The following is a 21,169-nucleotide window of genomic DNA, read 5'->3' on the forward strand; positions in this document are numbered from 1 at the left end:
GAGGAGTCGGGCCGGCGGCGTGACGAGGAGTCGGGCCGGCGGCGTGAAGAGGAGTCGGGCCGGCGGCGTGAAGAGGAGTCGGGCCGGCGGCGTGAAGAGGAGTCGGGCCGGCGGCGTGAAGAGGAGTCGGGCCGGCGGCGTGACGAGGAGTCGGGCCGGCGGCGTGACGAGGAGTCGGGCCGGCGGCGTGACGAGGAGTCGGGCCGGCGGCGTGACGAGGAGTCGGGCCGGCGGCGTGAAGAGGAGTCGGGCCGGCGGCGTGAAGAGGAGTCGGGCCGGCGGCGTGAAGAGGAGTCGGGCCGGCGGCGTGAAGAGGAGTCGGGCCGGCGGCGTGAAGAGGAGTCGGGCCGGCGGCGTGACGAGGAGTCGGGCCGGCGGCGTGACGAGGAGTCGGGCCGGCGGCGTGACGAGGAGTCGGGCCGGCGGCGTGACGAGGAGTCGGGCCGGCGGCGTGACGAGGAGTCGGGCCGGCGGCGTGACGAGGAGTCGGGCCGGCGGCGTGACGAGGAGTCGGGCCGGCGGCGTGACGAGGAGTCGGGCCGGCGGCGTGACGAGGAGTCGGGCCGGCGGCGTGACGAGGAGTCGGGCCGGCGGCGTGACGAGGAGTCGGGCCGGCGGCGTGACGAGGAGTCGGGCCGGCGGCGTGACGAGGAGTCGGGCCGGCGGCGTGAAGAGGAGTCGGGCCGGCGGCGTGAAGAGCAGTCACTCCGGTGTGACGAGGAGTCGGGCCGGTGTGAAGAGCAGTCAGGCCGGTGTGACGAGGAGCCGGGCCGGCGGTGTGACGAGGAGCCGGGCCGGCGGTGTGAAGAGGAGCCGGGCCGGCGGTGTGACGAGGAGTCGGGCCGGCGGTGTGACGAGGAGTCGGGCCGGTGGTGTGACGAGGAGTCAGGCCGGTGGTGTGACGAGGAGTCAGGCCGGTGTGACGAGGAGTCAGGCCGGTGCCTCTGCAGGATTAGCACAATCCCCTCTAAAGGGCTGTTTATTGGTTTTGGAGAGTCGGCTCCATGGCTGTGTAGTCCAGTCCGCAGATTCCAGCCGCCTCGGATTGCTGGGAGACAAACCACATGGTGCGCTCTCCCAGCCCCCACCCCTCTGTGCCTTGGTCTCCCTACTACTGCAGGCAGAATGGGGAGGGGTCATGTCACATATCATGTGTTGGGGAGCGGTACTAAGAACGCCGTCTTATGATAATGATCCCCACGTCTGGCAGGAGAGGGAGGGAGTTACAGAAAGCCAATGCACCATGTCTTCATAGGAGCAGACCTAAAATGGCTGCTGCTAATCAAGTGTGTTGTGAATTGGGAAGGCCGATCCTTTAAACAAAAGGTTATTGTTCATTGGTTGATATTTGCGTGGATGAGCGTTCGTGTCATTTCAATGATTTCTAGCCGGCACGCCGCCAACCATTCTTCTTCCCTTCGATGTGACTCCTCGCTGCTCTCTCTGCAAAGCCTCAATCTTCACGTTTCTTTTCCTTTTATATATTTTTTTTCTTTATTTTTTTTTGTATTTCAGGTTATAAATAAGGAAAGCTCCAAAATTCTGCCAAACGAGCAAGTGCACAGTGTGAAGGTAGGTACTCCTCATTAACCCCGGCCGGCACACAACCTCCAGTGTGTTTGAGGAATGTAATTGTTGCCAATAATCATGAAAAATAAAAATAAGCAGCTTGTTGTTGAGGAATCCCAAGACGGGGCCAATTCTAGCAAAGTGTACAAAATGCGAGTATTGGTTGCTGTGGAAGATTAACCCACGCACTGCCAGGCATTGGCGCCTGTAATGTGACTGCTGTGCAGACTCGGTAAGTTGTGTCATTCACTCGGCCACCATTGTGCATTTCTTGTGGGTTGATGTCCATGTGGTGTGAGGCAGATAATGCAGCACATCGTCCACCATGACACGCGACTTAAAGCCCTTCATACGTCTCCAACTTGTTGTGAACATTGTAGATTGAAGGAAATAAAGTCCCTGAATGATGGTTCTTCTCTATGGAATGTTGGAACGTTCGTATCATTGGGGGGATGTCAGATTTGTGGGCAGTTTAGTGTCCACGATGGTGTATTGCATGTAAGCCATGTGCTTGGTTTATGGAATATCTACAATATTACGTAATATAACCTGAATCCCTGAGGTCAGCCAATGGTTGGCCATATACATGTATGGCGATGACTGCGGTCTGTTCACCTGTTGTAGTGTCACTCCGTCTGACAAACGTCTCAATATAGTTGGGTGAGAGCAGCGTACGAGGATTCTATGTACATAAGTAAATGGTTTGTAGACCACGTCTGACCTGCTCAGCAAATCACTGCTTTGTTGCTCTCTTGGCTGGAATGTTTTAAAGAGTTAAAATGTTCCAACAAGTTGCACCAGAAAAAAGGTCGAGTTATAAATAGCCGTTGGCGTACCTATATATGAAAACCACGGCGGGGCCTCATCTTCTTTCTAGGAAAGCTCTGCTCTCCACCCCTCTCCTGGCAGGCAGATCTCGCTCTGCTCGTCTCTGGCGGAGTCACAGATCCCGAAGTCACGTGACTTTAGTTTACAAACATTGCATCCCTCACACGTCACACTAGAGGGGAACACGCAGTTCCCGCCTGCACATACTTTCATCAACAAAACTGCGGCCGCACGTCCAGATGAGTTGGATGGGTTACTAGGCGAATATGTCCAATCGCTCCACGACAGAAGGAGGTGCAGGGTAACTGAGGGAAATCAGTCGTACTCTTTGCCCGTCAGAAGACGAGACACTGACAGATTTGGCCCTTTCAATGGTCTGTAGCCTCTTATTCAGGAGCTTCAACTCGTAGGCTTGTGAGATGACAACATACGACAAAGCTGTCCACCGATGGCCTACTATGACTCGGCCAGTGTGGATCCGTGCCAATATCCCTTCCCAGACGGAATGGCTAACTGTCCCACTGAACGACTACAGAATAAATAAATCATGTGATTCTCCATGCTGGACTCTAAACTTCCAGAGTGACTCCGGGAATAAAAATGTGATTGTATTTGTATACCGAAGCCTCACGTTCCTTCAGTACGCCTTTTCCTTGTGTTGCAGAGTTTTCTGGAGGAAATTGTTACCTTCAGTACGCCTTTTCCTTGTGTTGCAGAGTTTTCTGGAGGAAATTGTTACCTTCAGTGCGCCTTTTCCTTGTGTTGCAGAGTTTTCTGGAAGAAATTGTTACCTTCAGTACGCCTTTTCCTTGTGTTGCAGAGTTTTCTGGAGGAAATTGTTACCTTCAGTACGCCTTTTCCTTGTGTTGCAGAGTTTTCTGGAGGAAATTGTTACCTTCAGTACGCCTTTTCCTTGTGTTGCAGAGTTTTCTGGAGGAAATTGTTACCTTCAGTACGCCTTTTCCTTGTGTTGCAGAGAGTTTTCTGGAAGAAATTGTTACCTTCAGTACGCCTTTTCCTTGTGTTGCAGAGTTTTCTGGAGGAAATTGTTACCATTGTCTAAATCTTGTTAAACATTAGAACTCCTAGCAAGGTTTACTGTGCCATGCTGTGACTGTTCTCGGAATATCCAATATTTAGGGTTTCCATCAATCACATACATTTATATTATTGAGGTAGACGTCACCAGACAAGACACTCCTTTACTGAAGCTGAATTTCTGACGATGCCACAAGACCAGCTTTGCCGATTTGGTGTTGGCCAAACTAGGTTTTAGAGATCTAACCTGCCCCATGACTGTGAACTGTGGATTATCCTCCATACCCACCTTCCAGAGAATGTACTGCAGTCAGCGTGCCTCTAGGGCTGGGCAAACATAGCAGCCGTCACGCTGGTGATTTCTGTCTGCAGTACAGAGCAAGTCTGAACAACACACGAGTGTCTGAAGATTGTTGCAGCCGTGTCCTAATAACTGCAATTAAATGTGCTGCCTGCCATCACTTAGTAACTTGGATGCTGGACATAGGTGTGACTATGGGGCACGTAGGGTGGGCTGTGATTGACGTTCTTTCTGACTCATTCTAGATTTGTATCAACAAAAGTACAAAACTTCAAGATCTTCTTTCCACCTAATACTTTTATCTGCCAAATGTCTCAGTGGCTTGTGCAGGAATTGGTTGTGTTGCAGTTCATTGAAGTTACACGGATTGCATGTGTGGTTTCCGTCATTAACCAGCAAGTCTTCTTTACACATTAGGTATTTTACAACCGTATCGTATTATCTGGTGATGAATTGTATTTCTCTGTCTTTTTAGGCCATGTCCATACTGGTGTATGGCTTGTTCTACCTTGGGGCAGCCCGAGCTCCGATGGAGAGACACAAGGGCTTGTGCCAGTGGCATTAGTTTGAGAAGCTTCTGAGCTCATTCAGAATTGGGGGTAAAATATACTCTGGCTGTAAATTGTGGTTTTCCTACGTTCAGAATTCATTACCGGGTGCATCTGACCTGCAGGAGACTTGTATAGGAATGCAAAACCTGCTTGAAATGAACATTGACATAGGCCCTAAAAATATTAGACTTCACAGATGACCTCTGGTGTCTTTTATATAACTTGTATCGTCCACATCATTGTCTAGAAGACACCGGAATTTGTCAAGGCCCCCAGCGCTGTAGGTCTTCTGATCTTGTGGAAAGCTTAGGAGATGTCAGTGTATGGCTGCCATTATGTAGAACAGGCAGTACTGTGTCATGGGGTTTGGGCTAGTGTTGGCTCTTAGCTCTGTCTGTGTCCCTTGTTGGGTACCTGATACCCCAGCTTCCATTAGGTCACATAATCACCTGCTTGCTTGACAGCGTATACAATGTCATGGAGTGGCCCACCAAACTTTTCATTTTGAATAAGATTGTAAGCCAGGTTTCCCTAAATGTTTGTTTGCAGAATTTAACTAGGAAACAAAACTGTCATTTAGAATTGGGTAGAGGTAAACATCTTGTTTGGCTGTTAGCTGTCATTCTGGTCCCTACATCTTCTTGTTTGGCTGTTAGCTGTCATTCTGGTCCCTACATCTTCTGAGTTTGCCAGATATCTTGTATTCTTTCCATATCTTTTCCTTTTTTTTTCTTCTTGATCTTGCACCTTCGAGTTCCATGAATGACATACACCAGCGGGCTCCTTTTTGTAGGGATGAAACTGGACTGCCCCTTGTGATTGCTAAGGTCATGCCTCTTCTCAAGGTGCAATTTCTTAGGGATTGTCATTGTTTCTCCTTTTTGTCACAAAACAACCACAAATATGTTCTTTCAGACTTCCTTGCCTTCACACATATTGCCAAAACATTGGATTTCAGAAGATTAGGGATGATTTTCAGCATCTGTGTGGGTTTCTATTGTTTGTGTTCCCACGGTGGACAATCAACCCTTCTATTTGTCATGGTGGCCATGGTCAACGAGACTGATGGAGACGTCCAAAATGTTAACGAAAAAAATTGTTATCAACACAAGTGATGTGAATGCAGGGATCTCTCCACTGTGTCTTGGTATTTTGATCTGTGTGTAGCCCTGTCTGTTCAATCAGTAGACCGACTTCTGACAAACTGTCCTGTTGGAAAACCAGCATTTCATCAGCCACTGAAACCAAAGGCCGCAGTGTTGATCAGTGTGTTCTGATGGGGGGGGTCTCTGCTGTCAGAATACAATTGTGCAGTGGGGGAGATTCCTGCATTCACATCACTTGTGTGGATGCAAGAATCTGAGTTTTTCTTTTGTTCTGCCCGCTGGTTAAATGAAACAAAAAAAGCCCCCAAGTGTCTACCCAGCATATCGCTATGAAAAGGTTTTTGGGGCGTTTTTATGCAATCATGCATTATAATCTTGGAGCCATTATGTGTAAAGGAATCCGTCTCCAACACATCACAGTGGCAGGTCATGTAAGGTGTGTCTGAGTTATATTCAGGTTGCTTGGAAAGAAGTGCACGCAGGATTGGTTGACTGTGGCCCAGAAAACACAAGCAACGTGAAACACATTACAGAGGGGAAAATAATGATTTGATCCCCAGCAGATTTTGTAAGTTTGCCCACTTACAAAGAAATGAAGGGTCTAAAATGTTTATCATCGGCGTATTTTAAATGATAGAAATAGAATATCAACCAAAAATCCAGAAAAAACACGATACAAATGTTCTAAATTGAGTTGCAGTTCAGTAAGTAAAATAAGTATTTGATCCCCTACCAACCAGCAATGATTCTGGCTCCCACATCCCACAGACTGGCTCTGTACTCATGTGGTCCACAGATCAGTACTGTTAATGTAAGAAGGTGCTCCTAATGACAACTCATTATGTGTATAAAAGACACCTATCCACAGAATCTCTTTCTTCCATTCACACCTCACCACCACCATGGGCAAGACTAAAGAGCTGTCGGAGGACGTCAGGGTTAAGATGGTAGACCTTCACAAGGCTGGGATGGGCTACAAGACCATCAGCAAGAAGCTTGGCGGGAAGAAAATAATTGTTGGAGTGATTATTCGCAAATGGAAGAAATACAAAATAATCATCAATCCCCCTCTGCTGGAGCTCCATGCAAGGTTTTACCTCATGGGTAAGGATGATCATGAGAAAAGTGAGGGTTCAGCCCAGAACTACACGGGGAGGAACTTGTGAATGATCTAAAGACAGTTGGGACCGCAGTCACCAAACAATCCATAGGTAACACAATACGCTGCCATGGATTGAAATCCTGAAGTGCCCGTAAGGTTCCCCTCCTCAAGAAGGCACATGTACTTCCCCGTCTGAAGTTTGCCAATGACTAGACAATGACAGTCTAAATGACTCATTGAAGGATTGGGAGAAAGTGTTGTGGTCAGATGAGACCAAAATGGAGCTCTTTGGCATTAACTCGACTTGCCGTGTTTGGAGGAAGAAAAATGCTGACTATGACCCTAAGAACATCATCGCTATAGTCAGGCACGGAGGTGGAAACATTATGCTTTGGGGCTGTTTCTCTGCTAAAGGTACAAGCCAACTTTGCCACATTGAGGGACCAATGGATGGGGCCATGTATTGTAAAATTTCCCTCAGTATTGTAAATTTCTTCCCTTAGTCAGAACACTGACATTGGGTCATGGATAGGTCTTCCAGCACATTAAGGTCATGGAGTGGCCTAGCCAGTCTCCCTAACCTTAATCCTATAGAAAATTTATGTAGGGAGATGAAACTTCGAATTGCTAAGCTACAGCCAAGAAACCTTAAGGATTTAGAGAAGATCTGTAAAGAAGATTGGACCAAAATCCCTCCTGAGATGTGTGCAAACCTGGGAACCAACTACAAGGAACGTCTGACCTCTGTGCTCACCAACAAGGGTTCCTCCACCAACTACAAGGAACGTCTGACCTCTGTGCTTCCAACAAGGGTTCCTCCACCAACTACAAGGAACGTCTGACCTCTGTGCTTCCAACAAGGGTTCCTCCACCAACTACAAGGAACGTCTGACCTCTGTGCTCACCAACAAGGGTTCCTCCACCAACTACAAGGAACGTCTGACCTCTGTGCTTCCAACAAGGGTTCCTCCACCAACTACAAGGAACGTCTGACCTCTGTGCTTCCAACAAGGGTTCCTCCACCAACTACAAGGAACGTCTGACCTCTGTGCTCACCAACAAGGGTTCCTCCACCAACTACAAGGAACGTCTGACCTCTGTGCTTCCAACAAGGGTTCCTCCACCAACTACAAGGAACGTCTGACCTCTGTGCTTCCAACAAGGGTTCCTCCACCAACTACAAGGAACGTCTGACCTCTGTGCTCACCAACAAGGGTTCCTCCACCAACTACAAGGAACGTCTGACCTCTGTGCTTCCAACAAGGGTTCCTCTACCAACTACAAGGAACGTCTGACCTCTGTGCTTCGAACAAGGGTTCCTCCACCAACTACAAGGAACGTCTGACCTCTGTGCTTCCAACAAGGGTTCCTCCACCAACTACAAGGAACGTCTGACCTCTGTGCTTCCAACAAGGGTTCCTCTACCAACTACAAGGAACGTCTGACCTCTGTGCTTCCAACAAGGGTTCCTCCACCAACTACAAGGAACGTCTGACCTCTGTGCTCACCAACAAGGGTTCCTCCACCAACTACAAGGAACGTCTGACCTCTGTGCTTCCAACAAGGGTTCCTCCACCAACTACTAAGTCATGCTTTGCTTGGGGATCAAATACTTATTTTACTCACTGAACTGCAACTCCATTTATAACATTTGTATTGTGTTTTTTCTGGATTTTTAGTTGATATTCTGTCTCTCTCATTTAAAATACGCCGATGATAAAAATTATAGACCCTTTATTTCTGTGTAAGTGGGAAAACGAACACAATCTGCTGGGGGTCAAATCATTATTTTCCCCACTTTACGTACAGATTATAGAAAATGAAAACATTTCAAAAGATCTTCGCCAGCACTTCTTGTGTCAATCTGACCACTAATGTATTTCCAATGCAGGAAGAAAATCAAATCTTTTTTTTTTTTTTTTTTGTAGAAAGCAAAAACTGTGTAATGGCTCCTGCTGCGGTCAGATGCGTACGTTTTGAACGCGGCTGTATGTTATGCTATGGGCTTCATAATCTAGAGCTGCATATAGTAAAATCTGCCCCAGTCCTTCCTATGACATCGCATTGGAGCGGTGGAGAATTGTCAACATGTCTCTTCAACAGAAGACGATTAAGCAATCTATCTCTGTCAAGCGGGAAAGCCCACACACTGATTGAAATTTGACCAATCCCTGCTGAACTGGTTGAATTTCATTCATTGTATGGTCAGGTTGAGTTATTGTTCCTGAGTATCAAGGGCACTAGGTGGCAGGAGCCACATGCATCCTAGTAACCAAGGACATCAGGTGGCAAGAGCCACATGCATCCTAGCAACCAAGGACATCAGGTGGCAGGAGCCACATGCATCCTAGCAACCAAGGACATCAGGTGGCAGGAGCCACATGCATCCTAGCAACCAAGGACATCAGGTGGCAGGAGCCACATGCATCCTAGCAACCAAGGACATCAGGTGGCAGGAGCCACATGCATCCTAGCAACCAAGGACATCAGGTGGCAAGAGCCACCCGTATCCTAGCAAGTAAGGCAAATTAGGCAGCAGCTGCCTGCATCCTAGCAAACTTTACTACCCCTCCCCGCAGACTTTACTACCCCTCCCCGCAGACTTTACTACCCCTCCCCACAGACTTTACTACCCCTCCCCACAGACTTTACTACCCCTCCCCACAGACACCTATACTGCCCTTTTGTTTGCTCCTTAGCCAGGATTTAGGGGAACGGGCAACACAGGTTCATGTTAAATTGATTTTGATGTCTTTTTTTTTCTTTCCCAACATACTCCCACTTTGCGATGGGACTGGAGTTCCCTTTCAAAGCTGATAATGAGATCATTAGAAGGGATTGAAGGTGGTTTCTCTCTCGGAATGACTCATCAGTCACTTTTCATATTTCAGAATTCTGCCCCAAGCTCTGTTCTCATTTTGTATTTATTACCTGACCAAATCTTTTCCCTGGATCATAAATAAAATCCAGCATGCTGACAAATTCCAATGAGGAATTTTTTTTCTTTTACGTTCTGCCAAAAATAAGAAGAAATGTTTGGACCCATCACACAGCCCATAAATATTGTCCCTAAAATGCTTTGACGGTGATTTTATATCAAGCTGCAAGTACTCAAGCCATTTGCTGAAGATTGTTTGGTTTCCAGGTTTAAAGTCTATCTAGATCAGCTGCGCTGTTAATGAGCAGATTGTACAGGCGTCCCGGACAATCTCGCCCAACCGGTCTGTAGTCTCAGGTGTGGCTCTGCATGAGGAGGAGGAAGGCAGGGAGAGCAGAGCAGACAGAACCCATCGGACTCGGGTGTCCAACACATGAACCAGGCTCATCATTGGACTGGCAGGGTGACCAGGCGTGAGGTCTGGGAGGAAAAGTCGTATATAAGCAGCATTTGTGACCAAAAAGGAACAACTTCAAGTGGTTCTGTGGCACAAAATATCATAAAGTGAATGAAACAATAAAACTAAATCTCAAAATATGACTTTTTATGTGAAAAAATCCTAAATAAAGTCCTTAAACTCACAAAAAACATCAAGTTCCCAAGAAAGTTCACCAGGTGTGCAAAAGGAAATGTCTCCCCTTTCGGGTGTGCACTCACCAGATGAGTATATGCCCCCCACTCTCATGGTTGGCCAAATCGCTTAACGAAAACAGTCGCCATCTCCCATCCCCCGAGATGTCACTCTTCAGGATGCGCAGGTATCATTCCATGGATTGGCTGCTAATAGGTACAAAGGCATTGAAAATGGTCACAGCCACCCTTCCTCCTCCTCTGTGATCGCCTCCCAAATGGTCATGTAATGGAAAAACACAAAAGAGAAACCCAAATGGTGCCGTATAAAATGCCTCCTTTATTGGCCCAAATAGATTGTTATTATACAGGATTTATATAGCGCCAACAGTTTGCTCAGCGCTGTACAATGGGAGGCAATACAGTAACAATACAATACATGAGGGGTTCGAGGGCCCTGATCCTGGGAGCTTACAATCTAAGAGCCACTTACAAGAATTAAAAGAAATTCAAGCTCAAAAATGCTGCAGAGACTGAAACCGAACCGTTGTTTATGTGAAGCCCTGCAGAGCTCTCACCACCGCCGAGTGTCACAAAATGGCGGCAATCGTGTCACTTCCAGTTCCGGTTGCTGGAAAGTACCGCCCTGACACACATGAGGAAGTTGGATGTGATGAAACGCGTCGGGGCGGTACTGTGCGACAACCGGAAGTGACGTGATTGGCACCATTTTGTGACACTCGGCGGTGGTGAGAGCACTGCAGGGCTTCACATAAACCATTTGGGAGGCGATCACAGAGGAGGAGGAAGGGGGGCTGTGACCATTTGCAATGCCATGGAATGATACCTGTGCATCCTGAAGAGAGTGACATCTCGGTGTATGGGGGATGGCGACTGGGGGGGGCATATACTCATCCCAACCCAAAAGGGGGGACATTTCCTTTTGTACACCTGGTGAACTTTCTTGGTGAACTTGAAGTTTTTTGTGGGTTTATTAAGGACTTTATTTAGGATTTTTTCTCATCAAAAGTCATATTTTGATATTTAGTTTTATTGTTTCATTCACTTTATGATATTTTGCTCCACAGACCCTCTGTAAGTTGTTCCTTTTGGGGTCACATTGATTTATTAGACGTGGCAGCAGAGATTTCAGCACCAATTGTATTTTGTGGCACATCACTGTCAGCGCAGTTTTCTCCGCACCTCTTACCAATCTGAAGTGAAAGGCAGTTCTTCAAGAAACGAATGTTCACAGATTTCCCAGAATGCCCTCCGATGCCTTGTATGCTGCAATGCTGAACTCCAGGGAGGGATTTTTCTGCACGGCTACATTGGTCCAGCTTGGATGGATGGGCCAACCTGGGGGACTGCTGAGTGTCAGCCCTGCCACACAACGACCGCAGGAGATCCCGCACTCAGCTGCCATTGGCCATGAATGTAAAGTGTTCTGTGATTGGACGAGGTGGGGTGGTGACATCATATTCTTAACCTCGTCCAATAGGAAAATGCCTTAATAGGGCCAAAATGATGTGAGATTTAGTCTTGAATCTGGAAAATTGTAAAAATAATTATATTGTTATAAAATAATTCATTAGCTGAACTCCAGGCAAATATATAAAAAACACCAAGCTGGAGTTTGGAATTGATGTAAACCTCTCAGAATCCCCTTTTACAGAAAGTCAATCAGGAGTCACGCTGACAGAAGGAGAGCAGAGAGACGACCTTATTAGTCTGTTGCTTCTCCTTCATGGTGAGATCACAAGGGGGGGAGGGGACAGGAAGGGAGACATATTGACAACTGCTTTATATTGCTTCCAGGTTTTCATACTTGGTGTATGGGGGGGGGGGAGTCCTGTCTGGACTGCTAGCAGCTTCACCCAAAACGTTTTTCCTTTGAATGAAATGTAGAAGCTTTAGACCTCTAAAACCGTCAATCACAATCTACCAATCAATCGCAGGCAGAAGATGGATCGATTGCGTTCACATCCCTGCCTTGCTGACCCTCAATTGCTCCTCCCCCACCTGCAGAGCGGCACAGGGAAGCGAGGAGTTCAGTTATCAGTGGTGAATGCTTCTGTCATCTCTGATTCGCTGTCGGCTCAGCAGCTTCCCTACGCCACCCTGCTTGAGGAACCACTTCTGTACCACAGACTACTGATCCCCATTGCACTCGGCCCCCCTGTCCACTACCTTACTGACCCCCCAGTTCTCTGCCCCACATACTACTGACCCCTGTACACTGCTCTACATACTACTGACCCCTGTACACTGCTCTACATACTACTGACCCCTGGACACTGCTCTACATACTACTGACCCCTGTACACTGCTCTACATACTACTGACCCCTGTACACTGCTCTACATACTACTGACCCCTGGACACTGCTCTACATACTACTGACCCCGGTACACCGCCCCACATACTACTGACCCCTGTACACTGCCCTACATACTACTGACCCCGGTACACTGCCCTACATACTACTGACCCCGGTACACTGCCCTACATCCTACTGACCCCTGTACACTGCCCTACATACTACTGACCCCTGTACACCGCTCTACATACTACTGACCCCTGGACACTGCTCTACATACTACTGACCCCGGTACACTGCTCTACATACTACTGACCCCTGGACACTGCCCTACATCCTACTGACCCCTGCACACTGCTCTACATACTACTGACCCCTGTACACTGCCCTACATCCTACTGACCCCTGTACACTGCCCTACATACTACTGACCCCTGTACACTGCCCCACATACTACTGACCCCTGTACACCGCCCCACATACTACTGACCCCTGTACACTGCCCTACATCCTACTGACCCCTGTACACCGCCCCACATACTACTGACCCCTGTACACTGCCCCACATACTACTGACCCCTGTACACTGCCCTACATCCTACTGACCCCTGTACACTGCCCTCCATACTACTGACCCCTGTACACTGCCCTACATACTACTGACCCCTGTACACTGCTCTACATACTACTGACCCCTGTACACTGCCCTCCATACTACTGACCCCTGTACACTGCCCTACATACTACTGACCCCTGTACACTGCTCTACATACTACTGACCCCTGGACACTGCTCTACATACTACTGACCCCTGTACACTGCTCTACATACTACTGACCCCCGCACACTGCTCTACATACTACTGACCCCCGCACACTGCTCTACATACTACTGACCCCTGTACACTGCTCTACATACTACTGACCCCTGTACACTGCCCTACATACTACTGACCCCAGTACACTGCCCTACATACTACTGACCCCAGTACACTGCCCCACATACTACTGACCCCTGTACACTGCTCTACATACTACTGACCCCCGCACACTGCTCTACATCCTACTGACCCCTGTACACTGCTCTACATCCTACTGACCCCTGTACACTGCCCTACATCCTACTGACCCCTGTACACTGCCCTACATCCTACTGACCCCTGTACACTGCCCTACATACTACTGACCCCTGTACACTGCCCTACATACTACTGACCCCTGTACACTGCCCTACATACTACTGACCCCCGCACACTGCTCTACATACTACTGACCCCCGCACACTGCTCTACATACTACTGACCTCTGTACACTGCCCTACATACTACTGACCCCAGTACACTGCCCTACATACTACTGACCCCCGCACACTGCTCTACATACTACTGACCTCTGTACACTGCCCTACATACTACTGACCCCAGTACACTGCCCTACATACTACTGACCCCTGTACACTGCTCTACATACTACTGACCCCCGCACACTGCTCTACATACTACTGACCCCAGTACACTGCCCTACATACTACTGACCCCTGTACACTGCCCTACATACTACTGACCCCTGTACACTGCCCTACATCCTACTGACCCCAGTACACTGCCCTACATACTACTGACCCCAGTACACTGCCCTACATCCTACTGACCCCAGTACACTGCCCTACATCCTACTGACCCCTGTACACTGCCCTACATACTACTGACCCCTGTACACTGCTCTACATACTACTGACCCCTGTACACTGCCCTACATACTACTGACCCCTGTACACTGCCCTACATACTACTGACCCCAGTACACCGCCCTACATACTACTGACCCCAGTACACCGCCCTACATACTACTGACCCCTGTACACCGCCCTACATACTACTGACCCCAGTACACTGCCCTACATACTACTGACCTCTGTACACTGCCCTACATACTACTGACCCCAGTACACTGCCCTACATCCTACTGACCCCAGTACACTGCCCTACATCCTACTGACCCCTGTACACTGCCCTACATACTACTGACCCCAGTACACTGCCCTACATCCTACTGACCCCTGTACACTGCCCTACATCCTACTGACCCCTGTACACTGCCTTACATACTACTGACCCCGGTACACTGCCCTACATACTACTGACCCCTGTACACTGCCCTACATACTACTGACCCCTGTACACTGCCCTACATACTACTGACCCCTGTACACCGCCCTACATACTACTGACCCCTGTACACTGCCCTACATCCTACTGACCCCTGTACACTGCCCCACATACTACTGACCCCTGTACACTGCCCTACATACTACTGACCCCTGTACACTGCCCTACATCCTACTGACCCCTGTACACTGCCCCACATACTACTGACCCCTGTACACTGCCCTACATCCTACTGACCCCTGTACACTGCCCTACATACTACTGACCCCTGTACACTGCCCTACATACTACTGACCCCTGTACACTGCCCCACATACTACTGACCCCTGTACACTGCCCCACATACTACTGACCCCTGTACACTGCCCTACATACTACTGACCCCTGTACACCGCCCTACATACTACTGACCCCTGTACACTGCCCTACATACTACTGACCCCTGTACACTGCCCTACATACTACTGACCCCTGTACACTGCCCTATGTATTTCTTACACTGACCAATAATCAGATGAATGAAGTATTGTGTAATGGCGGTTGGTTTGTGGTGAATCCAGATAATGTTGGTGAATGCAGGAAATGTGTGATGTGTTCACAAAGATCTCTTCTGTGGCCGACAGTCAGTGGTGCTTTGCTGCGATGGGATGCGATGGGATGGGATGCGATGGGATGGGATGCGATGCGATGGGATGCGATGTGATGCGATCCTCCACACCAACCAGGAGCTATAAATAAAGCACTTTAAAAGCTTTACGTTCTCAATGGCCAAACACCACCATCACCACATTGGAGGAAGCTGGGGGAGCCACATGGTCTCCTTCATACCTGGAAGGACCTTCCTCCATATGGACGTCAGAGCTGACGCATGGTAGCTCCCTGCGTCATGTGACATTGATTATTTCTGGGGATTGGCCACTAGGTCACCTGTGGTTCTGTACCCGGGAACATGGGGAGCTTTGTGGCAGATGCATGTAGGATGGAGTGTTGGAGGGTGAGAAGAAGGGGGTTGGGGGGAGCGCTAAGGACAATCGGAATGTGACCCTAAACTATAGTAATAATCCATCCCCTTCTGTGATTGGTGCATTCCGATACTTCAAATACTCGCCAATACCAATACCTCGTGGTGTGATTTGTGTCAATCTAGAATGTATAGAGGCAAAGAACAGCATGCGATTATAAACAAAAAGAACAGCATGCGATTATAAACAAAAAGAACAGCATGCGATTATAGACAGTAAAGCATAACATGCGATTATGGAACGTAAAGAACAGCATGCGATTGTGGACAGTAAAGCATAGCATGCGATTGTGGACGGTAATGAATAGCATGCGATTATGGAACGTAAAGAACAGCATGCGATTATAGACAGTAAAGCATAACATGCGATTATAGACAGTAAAGCATAACATGCGATTATAGACAGTAAAGCATAACATGCGATTATAGACAGTAAAGCATAGCATGCGATTGTGGACGGTAATGAATAGCATGCGATTATGGAACGTAAAGAATAGCATGCGATTATGGAACGTAAAGAATAGCATGCGATTATGGAACGTAAAGAATAGCATGCGATTATGGAACGTAAAGTACAGCATGCGATTATGGAACGTAAAGAACAGCATGCGATTATAGACAGTAAAGCATAGCATGCGATTATAGACAGTAAAGCATAACATGCGATTATAGACAGTAAAGCATAGCATGCGATTGTGGACGGTAATGAATAGCATGCGATTATGGAACGTAAAGAATAGCATGCGATTATGGAACGTAAAGTACAGCATGCGATTATAGACAGTAAAGCATAACATGCGATTATAGACAGTAAAGCATAACATGCGATTATAGACAGTAAAGCATAGCATGCGATTGTGGACGGTAATGAATAGCATGCGATTATGGAACGTAAAGAATAGCATGCGATTATGGAACGTAAAGAATAGCATGCGATTATGGAACGTAAAGAATAGCCTGCGATTATGGACGGTAAAGAACAGCATGCGATTATGGAACGTAAAGAATAGCCTGCGATTATGGACGGTAAAGCATAGCATGCGATTGTGGACGGTAAAGAATAGCCTGCGATTGTGGACGGTAAAGAACAGCATGCGATTGTGGACGGTAAAGAACAGCATGCGATTGTGGACGGTAAAGAACAGCCTGCGATTGTGGACGGTAAAGAACAGCATGCGATTGTGGACGGTAAAGAACAGCATGCGATTGTGGACGGTAAAGAACAGCATGCGATTGTGGACGGTAAAGAACAGCATGCGATTGTGGACGGTAAAGAACAGCATGCGATTGTGGACAGTAAAGAACAGCATGCGATTATGGAACGTAAAGAACAGCATGCGATTGTGGACGGTAAAGAACAGCATGCGATTGTGGACGGTAAAGAACAGCATGCGATTGTGGACAGTAAAGAACAGCATGCGATTATGGAACGTAAAGAACAGCATGCGATTGTGGACGGTAAAGAACAGCATGCGATTGTGGACGGTAAAGAATAGCATGAGATTATGGAACGTAAAGAACAGCATGCGATTATGGAACGTAAAGAACAGCATGCGATTGTGGACGGTAAAGAACAGCATGCGATTGTGGACGGTAAAGAACAGCATGCGATTGTGGACGGTAAAGAATAGCATGAGATTATGGACGGTAAAGAATAGCATGAAATTGTGGACAGCAAAGAATAGCATGCGATTTGAAGAGGAATGCGGTGCGATTTCCCCACTGCTCCTGTGTAAAGCCGGGCTTGTCATCACCCGAGTTCACACAGGGCGATGCGGGAATCCTCCCTCTACCAAACCAATGCTGTGACAGAAGGAGAAGCTGGCGATTTGAAATCTCCACGTCTTTCTCTCCTCTCAGTGCAGGGATGACAGAGAAAGCCGCAGAGATTTCAAATCCCCAGACTTGTGAATTGCCTTTTTTTTCTTCCTTGCAGAGATGACAGTACGGGCTAGATGGCTTCAGATTGGTCAGCACTGTCATGGTGATGACGAATCAAAAGCTGAACTGTCATCCCTGAACTGAGAGGAGAGAAAGACGTGGAGATTTCAAATCGCTGGCTTCTCCTTCTGTCACAGCATTGGTTTGGTAGAGGGAGGATTCCTGCATTGCCCTGTGTGAACTCTGGTGATGACAAGCCCGGCTTTACACAGGAGCAGTGGGGAAATCGCACCGCATTCCTCTTCAAATCGCATGGTATGCTTTACTGTCCATAATCGCATGCTATTCTTTACTGTCCACAATCGCATGTTATTCTTTACTGTCCACAATCGCATGTTATTCTTTACTGTCCATAATCGCATGCTATTCTTTACTGTCCATAATCGCATGCTATTCTTTACTGTCCATAAGCGCATGTTATTCTTTACTGTCCATAATCGCATGCTGTTCTTTACTGTCCACAATCGCATGATATTCTTTACTGTCCATAATCGCATGCTAATCTTTGCTGTCCATATTCGCAGGCTATTCTTTGCTGTCCACAATCGCAGGCTGTTCTTTACTGTCCACAATCGCATGTTATTCTTTACTGTCCACAATCGCATGCTGTTCTTTATTTTCCACAATCGCATGTTATTCTTTACTGTCCATAATCGCAGGTTATTCTTTACTGTCCACAATCGCAGGTTGTTCTTTACTGTCCATAATCGCATGATATTCTTTACTGTCCATAATCGCATGCTGTTCATTACTGTCTGTAATCGCAGGCTGTTCTTTATTTTCCACAATCGCATGTTGTTCTTTACTGTCCACAATCGCATGCTGTTCTTTACTGTCCACAATCGCATGATATTCTTTACTGTCCACAATCGCATGCTATTCTTTACTGTCCACAATCGCATGATATTCTTTACTGTCCATAATCGCATGCTGTTCTTTACTGTCCATAATCGCAGGCTATTCTTTACTGTCCACAATCGCATGCTATTCTTTACTGTCCACAATCGCAGGTTGTTCTTTACTGTCCACAATCGCATGCTATTCTTTACTGTCCACAATCGCATGCTGTTCTTTACTGTCCATAATCGCATGATATTCTTTACTGTCCACAATCGCATGCTGTTCTTTACTGTCCACAATCGCATGCTGTTCATTACTGTCTGTAATCGCATGCTGTTCTTTATTTTCCACAATCGCATGATATTCTTTACTGTCCACAATCGCATGATATTCTTTGCCTTTATACATTTTGTACTGACACAAATCACACCACGAAGTATTGGTATTGGCGAGTATTTGACCGGAAGTATCGGAATGCGTCAATCACAGATGAGTATCGCTGCACCCTAATTATTATTATAATTACAAGTCCGGCTTCACACAGGAGCAGTGAGGAAACTGCATGTGATTTGGACAGGAATCGCATTCTGGTGCAAATCACATGCTATTCTTTGCGGTGTAATTTGCGTCTATTTTGTATTGATACAAATCGCAGCGCAAAGTATCAATTTCAGGTATCGTGAAAATAGTCGTTTTCAGCAGCAATTCCGGGATCAGTGTCGCCGAATCCCTAATAATATTGTTGTGTATTGTGTGGATGTTCCGGTGTTCCGGCCTCGTTGGCTCATTGCGTGTTCATCTGTTGTGTGTTCTCTCATTTCTGCCCTTTTTTCTTCTGAAGTTGAGAGATGGAAGACGTGATATGAAGGGTGTAGCTAGCGACATCCTGCAAGAAGTTTTGTCAGATCTCAGCAGTTTCTTCGTTTCAGTCGTCCTGGAAGTGAGAGCGACTTTTACTGCAGCAAGTTTCAGGCGGCTGGTCTGGAGGGGATTTTCTTCTCCGTTGATCATTATGAGGAGGTTACTCATTAATGGGCTTTGTGTGGAAGTGATATGAGGTCCCGTTTGGCGGTTACCTCTGAAGTTATTGTTTAAGTCTTGGAATGCAGAGATTGTTAAAATGTAACCCGGAACACGTTCTTCTAGTGGGATTGTGTTCTGCAGACACGTGGACAGTAAAGAATAACATGCGATTGTGGACAGTAAAGAATAACATGCGATTGTGGACAGTAAAGAATAACATGCGATTGTGGACAGTAAAGAATAACATGCGATAATGGACAGTAAAGAATAACATGCGATTGTGGACAGTAAAGAATAACATGCGATTGTGGACAGTAAAGAATAACATGCGATAATGGACACGTTTTTCTGGTGGGATTGTGTTCTGCAGACACGTGGACAGTAAAGAATAACATGCGATTGTGGACAGTAAAGAATAACATGCGATAATGGACAGTAAAGAATAACATGCGATTGTGGACAGTAAAGAATAACATGCGATTGTGGACAGTAAAGAATAACATGCGATTGTGGACAGTAAAGAATAACATGCGATTGTGGACAGTAAAGAATAACATGCGATAATGGACACGTTTTTCTGGTGGGATTGTGTTCTGCAGACACGTGGTGGTCTCTTTCCATAAAGGTGACCATGATAAATGTGCTGGTATAGGTCATACCAGATGGGCTTGCCAGGTGCCACCATGCAGATCCATCACGAATGTCGGAATCGGGAACATTTTGTGTCTCTGGGAACCTGAATAACTATGGCGACGTGTCTTGCTCTTAGTAAAGGGATGTTCTTGCAGTTCTTCAAGAGCTGGATGGCCACCAGGAACCGGTCCCTATATATATATATATTCATATTTCTCTCTTTTACATGAGACAGAGCAATCCTCCACAGCCACATATCTGCTCTCTGAATTGTTGGCTTCTGAACTCCTTCCTGGACACTTTACAGACTTGCAGCTTCCGCAGAGTAGAAGGTATTCTGTGTCCTCCGGTGACTCCAATTCACCTTGCTAATGATTTCTCAGTGCTGAGAGATTGTGTTTGTGGCCGATGTCAGCACCACGTGGTCCACACTTTCCGTCCACCTTTTGTGTCTCCTCCACCACCATGACCTCCTCACTTCTTCCTTGTGGTCTGCACTCATTTCTCTGGATTCAGTCCATGCGATTATATCTTTGAAGGTCTGTATTTTGTTTGCCTCTTTAGGCTAATCCCGGCCATGTGTCTCCCTCCACCACGTGTAGCTGTATGACAACAGTCTGCCCCGCCCCCGCGTCGCATCGATTTGCAGAAATTTGGTAGAACAACTGAGAGCGGATAGTTTGCAGTTCTCACGCAGAGACTTCATTTCTGGAAGCAGAATGCTTCGTCCTTCATGTCTTATCCCAGCAGATGTTCATTCTTCGAAGATCCGAGGTTTTGTTTCCAGGGTAGGGAACCCATCCTGACAAATCCGGCATATTGATCAGTAAAGGGATCCAACGAGGGTGACATCCTGTCCGAATATTTGAGGTTTTTTTCCTTTGGATTTCCACTTGCATATATAACCCATTGTCATCAGTAATATGGACAGATCCATACAGGATCCCTACGTTGGCGGTTTGATCAGAAGAACATCGGAATTCGCTTTTCTTTCTGCTGCAAAGAACGCATTCGTCAATTGTCATCCGATGGGTTTGTGCTATGTACTAAGTGGCAATGAATTCATGAAAAGGGACTGAAAACATTGTGAATGACAACAGAAAGTGTGAACACAACCATTGAAAACTGATGGAAAAACGTTTAAATCTGATCTCTGGATTAAAGAAACGTTTTCTAAATACAAGAGCCGTGTGTATTCTTAAATCTTGGATTTCTTCCAGA

General features: G+C 47.0%; 1 protein-coding gene across 2 annotated transcripts in view; it reads left to right on the top strand.

The window, feature by feature from the left end:
• The window catches only part of LOC149441208 (methylcytosine dioxygenase tet3-like), a 120,369-nt gene that overhangs the window by 31,411 nt on the left and 67,789 nt on the right, over positions 1 to 21,169 (top strand). The window contains exon 3 of one of the 2 annotated variants that reach the window (XM_089657622.1): positions 1,516 to 1,572. The exons of the other annotated variant lie outside the window; for it this stretch is intronic. Coding sequence (XP_089513748.1) covers positions 1,516 to 1,572 — 57 coding nt within the window. The remainder of the gene's footprint in view (positions 1 to 1,515; positions 1,573 to 21,169) is intronic. 2 annotated transcript variants of the gene reach the window in all.

The sequence above is a fragment of the Staurois parvus genome, unplaced genomic scaffold (assembly GCF_062004578.1).
Source record: "Staurois parvus isolate SC_StPar_1 unplaced genomic scaffold, SC_StPar_1.0 ptg001012l, whole genome shotgun sequence".
In the NCBI taxonomy this organism is placed as follows: domain Eukaryota; kingdom Metazoa; phylum Chordata; class Amphibia; order Anura; family Ranidae; genus Staurois; species Staurois parvus.